The sequence below is a fragment of the Eucyclogobius newberryi genome, unplaced genomic scaffold (assembly GCF_026437365.1).
Source record: "Eucyclogobius newberryi isolate DKJ021-1_F unplaced genomic scaffold, fEucNew1.0.hap1 SCAF_3, whole genome shotgun sequence".
Lineage (NCBI taxonomy): Eukaryota > Metazoa > Chordata > Actinopteri > Gobiiformes > Gobiidae > Eucyclogobius > Eucyclogobius newberryi.
The window spans coordinates 33,715,373-33,724,050 of NW_027315945.1; the positions used below are offsets into that span (position 1 = coordinate 33,715,373).

Genomic DNA, 8,678 nt, shown 5'->3' on the forward strand with positions numbered 1-8,678 from the left:
CAGTAACTTCAGTAACTTCAGTAACTTCAGTAACTTCAGTAACTTCAGTAACTTCAGTAACTTCAGTATCTTCAGTAACTTCAGTAACTTCAGTAACTTCAGTAACTTCAGTAACTTCAGTAGCTTCAATAGCCTCGGTAGCTTCAGTAACTTCAGTAACTTCAGTAACTTCAGTAGCTTCAGTAACTTCAGTAACTTCAGTAACTTCAGTAACTTCAGTAACTTCAGTAACTTCAGTAGCTTCAGTAACTTCAGTAACTTCAGTAACTTCAGTAACTTCAGTAACTTCAGTAGCTTCAATAGCCTCAGTAGCTTCAGTAGCTTCAGTAGTTTATTTCGTTGGCATCTACATGGCCCCGGATGTGTTTGGATGTGTACAGATGAGTAAAGTCCAGAAATACTGTGTACGTGAAGCCTCTTGTTCTGAAGGAAGGAGGGTTTTGGCTTCTCTTTGTCACTTGGAGTCGCTGCACAGAAAAGATCAATGTAATTAGCATATAATTTGTACACCCAAAGGTCACAAATGCTGTGATTGTAACAACCCTTTGATGCGATGTTAGCAAAGGAATAAAAGTCCTGTTTTTTGGCGCGTCTCCAGATGGAAAGGAGTTTGTCCTTGACTAAAACGTCGGTCAAGGTCGTTTCAGGAGGCTGAAGGAGGCGGCGGCTTCAATGTCCTTCACAACGACTCACTGTGGACAAAATCGGACCAGACAACGTGACCATAGTTTAGTGACGCTTGACGACAGGATGACCTCATTTTGGCACACTTTATTCAATATAAACGTCTTACATTAATATAAACGTCTTACACGGATCATTCCTCGGATCAGAGTCAGATTTATGTTTTATTCATCTCCAAGAGGAAGTGATTTTAGTGACAGACGTACAGCGGACCAGCAGAAGAAAGAGATGTAAATGTTAATGTAAATGTTAATGCAAATGTAAATGTATGTTAGCTTATAGCGTCCCCGGGTCTGTGGGTGTGGCTTAAAATATTGTAATATAAAAACTAATATAATCACAATAGTACAACATTCATTTTGTTTCATCAAAGACCTTTTTCACAGCAAAACATTTATCTACATCAGTTAAAATGACTCGGATGTTCCATGGTGAGGCTTTAAACGTATCTGACATTTATCTAAAGACATTGAAATACCGTAACGCTCCACGGATCAGCCCTGTCTCCATGGCGATGGATAAACACCTCTGTAGCGTTCCTTTATGCGGTTTTGCCTGTTGTTTGTCTCGTTTGAGTTAAAATCTGTCGCACTTGTTCCTGACTCTCAAACGCTCGTCACGGCAACAGGATGAGCAGATGGACAGCCAATCAGCTCTTGCCCCGGAGCGCCACACGCACTGCAAAAAAATACAAAGAAATACAAATAACATCACTTTGAATTAGTTTAAAATTTCAATCTAGATTTGAATAGTTTTGACTTGGTGAGATTTAAATGCTTTTATGACATTTGACTGGTTGATCCTTTAGCTTAAAGTCAAAGTGCCAATGGGTAAGAAACATTTTCTTAATCCATTGGCAAATAATGTAGCTCGAAGTAAAAAGTAAGGAGAAATTAAACGAGTCAGAAACACTTTGAAACGAGCAAATCAATCCAGGTCAATTAAGATAACGATTAATATCAGTTTTTACTCGTGTGGAAATACTCACGTGGCTCTGTTTCACAAGTTTGCATCGATATAAAGTTTTATTATGTCATATTTCGACGACAACAGTGCGTAGTTACACATTTATGACCCAAAAAGCCGGGTCATTATTCTTAAAGCTTCAGCTTTAAGAAAAGAAAAATCCCTTCAATGTCAAGTTAAAACGACTCGTTACAGATTCTGAGCTCCAGTCGCTGCACTTCCTGTCGGTCTTATTTTAGCGGCGACGGTCGGCGGGGGCGGGGCGGGCGGGGGCGGGGACAGGGGACAGGGTCTCTCGGGGGCTGCACGCGGAGCACGGACCCTCCGACAGCGAGGCGGCGCCTAGAGACCGAGGCTGTGTTTAAACTCCATTAGACGAACAGACCTCTAATTAAACCAGCGTCTCAATTAGGATTTAAGCAGCGAGGAACGAGAAGGAGCGCGATCGGTCACGAATACTTCAACTAGCATCTGTACCACTGGGTTTCCATATCGTGTACTCTTTGAAACGGAGTACAGGAAGAGTATTTCATCTGGAGTGAGTAGTTTCGAGCGGGACGTGTTTTTTGTGACGTAGAATCTTTCACGAGATCGTTTAGCTTTAGTGTCAAAGTCTGATTGAAACTAAAACAATCGCAGCAAAACTAGATACCGTATTTTCAGGAGTAGAAGTCGCACCGGAGTGTAAGACGCACCAGCCAAAAAAATGCATAATAGGGAAGAAAAAAACGTATATAAGTCGCACTGGAGTATAAGTCGCACTGGAGTATAAGTCGCACCCAAAACTACAAAACTATGTAAAAAGGTGCAACTTATAGTCCAGAAAATACGGTAATTGTTTCAACAGGTATTGATTCTGAAAAATAAAACCAGAACTAGTATAAGAATACACAAGAAAGGATTTTATTATTTGTGTTGAAAATGAGTTGAGTGTCGAAATGAGAAAAGATTGAAACAAGAAGATGAAATAAAATGTTTTGAAACGAGTTCTCTTCAGATGAAACGACAGAAATCAAGAGAAATTTCCTGAATTAATTTTAACTCATCTAAAGCTTAATTTGTCGCAGTGTAGTCCAGAAAGACATTTTAAAATTGTAATTGTGCCTCAAAATAACTGCACAAATAATGAGTGAAATATGACTTAAATTCAGAATATTAATGGTAATTTGGTAGTTTAGATGTTTTGGACTTTCTATACTGCTTATTGAAGTTTAGTATGAAATATGGTAAGAAAATTCAATTTGGGTAAAATTAAAAATGGAAATGGATAAGAAGATTGCACTAGTTCATGTTAAAACTGGACAGAAATGAGGAACTGTGTAACTTTTCTGGTGGGGCCAGTTTTTGAAGCATATTTGAGCAATAATAGTTTAACGCCGCACTGTGGAACATTCCAGCTAAAGCATTAACATCTCCATGGAGACAAAGATGGAGACTAGAAAGGTTACAGGCACTTTTATTAAGCATTTATGATATAGAAATGAGGAAATGTATGTAAAAACAGCCAATTGCACATATTAGAGCCAGAATTAAATGTCTCACTTCATTTTATTGACACATTAGATTCATTGAAAAAAAATAAAAAATAATAATAATTTAAAAAAATTACATCTCATTTAGTTTTTGAGTAAACTGGATAAAAAAATAATAAATAAATAAATAAATAAATAAATAAATATATATATATATATATATATATATATATATATATAATTTTGCCTCTTTTTTAGATTTAAAACTTGAATGAATTAGGCTTGTAATTAAATATCAACGAATCCTTCAGCACATTCTGTACAAGATTAGAATGTTTGGTGTTTGCAGGTGCTACTTTAAGAGGTGATTTTAATGTTAAGAGAAATTCATAAATATGAGAATGTGAGAAAAAAATGTGTTTTACCGATTTACCGAACAACACTGGACACTTTTTACATTGTAGATTTCACCGTGTTCGTCTCATAACGTCTGTAAATCTGTAAATGGTCTCTATCGTCTGTAAATGGTCTTTATAATCTGTAAATGGTCTCTATCGTCTGTAAATGGTCTTTATCGTCTGTAAATGGTCTTTTTTGTCTGTAAATGGTCTTTATCGTCTGTAAATGGTCTTTTTTGTCTGTAAAAGGTCTCTATCGTCTGTAAATGGTCTTTATCGTCTGTAAATGGTCTTTTTTGTCTGTAAATGGTCTTTTTTGTCTGTAAATGGTCTTTTTTGTCTGTAAATGGTCTTTTTTGTTTGTAAATGGTCTCTATCGTCTGTAAATGGTCTTTTTTGTCTGTAAATGGTCTTTTTTGTCTGTAAATGGTCTTTATCGTCTGTAAATGGTCTCTATCGTCTGTAAATGGTCTCTATCGTCTGTAAATGGTCTTTATCGTCTGTAAATGGTCTTTATCGTCTGTAAATGGTCTTTATCGTCTGTAAATGGTCTTTATCGTCTGTAAATGGTCTTTTTTGTCTGTAAATGGTCTTTTTTGTCTGTAAATGGTCTTTATCATCTGTAAATGGTCTTTTTTGTCTGTAAATGGTCTCTATCGTCTGTAAATGGTCTTTATCGTTTGTAAATGGTCTTTATCGTCTGTAAATGGTCTTTATGGTCTTTATCGTCTGTAAATGGTCTTTATCGTCTGTAAATGGTCTCTATCGTCTGTAAATGGTCTCTATCGTCTGTAAATGGTCTTTATCGTCTGTAAATGGTCTTTATCGTCTGTAAATGGTCTTTATCGTCTGTAAATGGTCTTTATCGTCTGTAAATGGTCTTTATCGTTTGTAAATGGTCTTTATCGTCTGTAAATGGTCTTTATCGTCTGTAAATGGTCTTTATCGTCTGTAAATGGTCTCTATCGTCTGTAAATGGTCTTTATCGTCTGTAAATGGTCTTTATCGTCTGTAAATGGTCTTTATCGTCTGTAAATGGTCTTTATCGTCTGTAAATGGTCTTTATCGTCTGTAAATGGTCTCTATCGTCTGTAAATGGTCTCTATCGTCTGTAAATGGTCTTTATCGTCTGTAAATGGTCTTTTTTGTCTGTAAATGGTCTTTTTTGTGCATAAATGGTCCTTTTTCATCTGTAAATGTTCTTTTCCTCTGTAAATGGTTGTGTTTGCAACAGAAGAGACTTTTTAACACCGTCTCTTGTCCTTTCTTCCAGCGGGAGACAGCGTGCCGGTCCAGAAGGATGGAGAACAGGTCAGTGTTTAACAGCGACGCTGTTGGCGTTTTTCCAAAGTGGCCTCGACTTTGGAAAAACGGCATTCCCCGGCGGCCCCTCGCTCCCCCTCGCTCCTCCTCGCTCCCCCCCTCCCCGGGGGGTGTAGCTGCTGCTACAGCTACATGTGGCTCTAGTGTGTAGCATCAGTGTAATAAGAGTGAAGACCAGGACAAGCGCTCACCCATTCTTCTGACTCATCGCTTCATGTTTCCACAGTCACTGCAAAAAAGGGACAAAGCTCAGGTTAAAATGACTTGAATTCAGAATTATAGATGTGTATTTTCACGTTTCAGACTTCATGGCCTGTTATGGAGGATTTTGTGTCCAGACTTGTGATCTGGTCCTGGTTTGAGCCCAGTGGGTTCACACTCCACATGCACCGCAGCAAAAATGAGACTAAACCAGGACTAAACCGGGACAAAACTGGGACAAAACCAGGACGAAACTGGGACAAAACCAGGACGAAACTGGGACAAAACCAGGAATGAACCAGGAATAAACCAGGACTAAATCATGACTAAACCAGGACTAAACCAGGACTAAACCAGGATTAAACCAATGACTAAACCAGGACTAAACCAGGACTAAACCAGGATTAAACCAATGACTAAACCAGGACTAAACCAGGACTAAACCAGGACTAAACCAATGACTAAACCAGGACTAAACCAGGACTAAACCAGGACTAAACCAGGATTAAACCAGGATGAAACCTGGACTAAACCTTTTGTCCTGGTCGGTTTAGTGCTGGTTTTAGTCCCAGTTTGGTTCGTGCTTTTGATGTGCTGAACTCAAACTTGCCCAAACGCATTGTTTTGTATCGACACAATTGTTATTAACCACTTTTACATCCTCGCAAGCCTTTTGAGAAGGAATAATATTGCAGTAAATATTGTTCCGTGAAATGAATATTGTAATAATATCGTAATGTAAGACGTGCATAACCGGCCAGGAACATCTTTTAAGTTAAATCATCAGTATTTACATTTAAACTTGTCCAAACGACTCAAATTAAGCTTAATATTGTGAATTCAAGTCATTTGATTTCATTACAAAAAACCTTTTTTGCTGTGTCTCGATTCCACTCGACCAAACTCAGCCTGAGTCTTGTCGTTTTCTCTTTCTTTCCTTTTGTGTCTTTCCTCCCTCTTTTTCCCGCTTAACCGATCCGTGCCGCTGGAGCGAGAGCGGCGACCATTTCGGACTGAAACGCACAGAAGTCAGCTTTTCCTCCAAACGCACCGCCGACTTCTATCATTTATTTACACGCCGTGTCCCAGAATGCACTTCAAAAATACCAACGCACCCGCGCCAAGCACTGCACAAAACACATCTGCACAAAACACATCTGCACAAAACACATCTGCACAAAACACATCTGCACAAAACACATCCGCACAAAACACATCTGCACAAAACACATCTGCACAAAACACATCTGCACAAAACACATCTGCACAAAACACATCTGCACAAAACACATCTGCACAAAACACATCTGCACAAAACACATCCGCACAAAACACATCTGCACAAAACACATCTGCACAAAACACATCTGCACAAAACACATCTGCACAAAACACATCTGCACAAAACACATCTGCACAAAACACATCTGCACAAAACACATCTGCACAAAACACATCCGCACAAAACACATCTGCACAAAACACATCTGCACAAAACACATCTGCACAAAACACATCTGCACAAAACACATCTGCACAAAACACATCTGCACAAAACACATCTGCACAAAACACATCTGCACAAAACACATCTGCACAAAACACATCTGCACAAAACACATCTGCACAAAACACATCTGCACAAAACACATCTGCACAAAACACATCTGCACAAAACACATCTGCACAAAACACATCTGCAGCTGTTAAAACGGCTCAGAGTGAGAATAATCAGGTTTTTAATGTGCTCGCAAAAAACAAATAACAATAATAAGTTAGATCTGCTCAAAATACATGCGTAAATTTAACATGAGATTAGATTAATAGGAAAAGGTTAATTTTTTTTGGCGACTAAAACTGGATTAAAACAGGTCTAAAAGAGGTCTAAAACGGGACCAAAATCTGGATTAAAACAGGACTAAAACAGGTCAAAAACGTGACAAAAACAGGACTTAAACAGGAGTCAAACTGGTCTAAAACAGGAGTAAAACAGGACTAAAACGGGTCTAAAACAAGCCTAAAACAGGTCTCAAATAAGACTAAAACAGGAATAAAACAGGAATAAAACAGGAATAAAACAGGACTAAAACAGGACTAAAACAGGACCAAAACAGGACCAAAACAGGACTTGGAGATAGATAGCTTTACTGTGGAGATGTTTTTTTTGCTTAGTTTGTTTTTATGTAGTTTGCTGTTAAAATGTTGGATGTACGTTTTTCACGATTGTTTTGCTAATTTAAATAAAAAACAATATCTGCCAGTGCCGTAAAACACATTCAGTGTCAATAAAGACTCAACAAAACAGACAATTAAGCTTAAAACAGGACAAAGGTGTATTGAAACTTAAATATGAAGAAATCTAGACCTCCAAACTAGATAATCATGAACTGCACCAACACCTCAAAGATAAATAATCAAGAATTCAAGGCAGAACTCAGATGTTTTTGCTTTTACAAAGTGGAAAAGCTGCTTTAAGGGCCTCGGCTCGACCGCTCGACTGTGTGAAAGTTATCGTTGCGTGACGTGGAGGCAGAGGAAAAGCGATGTGATGGCGTGATGGAGAGAAGACGAGTGCAAAGAGTAGAATTACCAGAAAACGGAGAGAAAAGAAGCAGAAGAGAAAGAAGAGAGAGGCCGTTATTGATCCAACACGGAGCGTGATCCTGAGAGCGTGTGATGAGATACGCCGCCTCGACCGCAGGGCTCCTTCACTACGGGCCGGGCTCATTCACTACGGGCCGGGCTCCTTCACTACGGGCCGGGCTCCTTCACTACGGGCCGGGCTCCTTCACTACGGGCCGGGCTCCTTCACTACGGGCCGGGCTCCTTCACTACGGGCCGGGCTCCTTCACTACGGGCCGGGCTCCTTCACTACGGGCCGGGCTCCTTCACTACGGGCCGGGCTCCTTCACTACGGGCCGGGCTCCTTCACTACGGGCCGGGCTCCTTCACTACGGGCCGGGCTCCTTCACTACGGGCCGGGCTCCTTCACTACGGGCCGGGCTCCTTCACTACGGGCCGGGCTCCTTCACTACGGGCCGGGCTCCTTCACTACGGGCCGGGCTCCTTCACTACGGGCCGGGCTCCTTCACTACGGGCCGGGCTCCTTCACTACGGGCCGGGCTCCTTCACTACGGGCCGGGCTCCTTCACTACGGGCCGGGCTCCTTCACTACGGGCCGGGCTCCTTCACTACGGGCCGGGCTCCTTCACTACGCACAGAGACACGTTTAGTGCGATGAGAGGCGTCGTCATGGCCACAGGAAGTTCTGAATGAATGTGGAGAGGACAATGAGGGAAGAACGTGGTGCGCTTCCACGTTTCACAGTCCGGATGTGTACTATTCTAGTCCAGGGTTTAGTCTCAATTATGAAATCTAAAACAGGATTAAAGCAGGACTAAAACAGGTCTAAAACTGGTCTAAAACGGGACTTAAACAGGACTATAACAGGTAAAAAACAGGAGTAAAACAGGAGTAAAACAGGTCTAAAACAGGAGTAAAACAGGACTTAAACAGGAGTAAAACAGGAGTAAAACAGGACTTAAACAGGAGTAAAACAGGAGTAAAACAGGACTTAAACAGGAGTAAAACAGGAGTAAAACAGGGCTTAAACAGGTTTAAACTGTACTAAAAC

The 8,678-nt window shown here is 40.4% G+C and overlaps 1 protein-coding gene across 2 annotated transcripts in view; it reads left to right on the forward strand.

Annotated features, from left to right (window-relative positions):
- fam131bb (family with sequence similarity 131 member Bb) overlaps positions 1–8,678 on the forward strand; it is a 47,184-nt gene that overhangs the window by 22,069 nt on the left and 16,437 nt on the right. For both annotated transcript variants that reach the window (XM_072461181.1, XM_072461182.1), the window contains exon 2: positions 4,794–4,831. In XM_072461181.1, the coding sequence (XP_072317282.1) occupies positions 4,794–4,831 (38 nt within the window). The remainder of the gene's footprint in view (positions 1–4,793; positions 4,832–8,678) is intronic.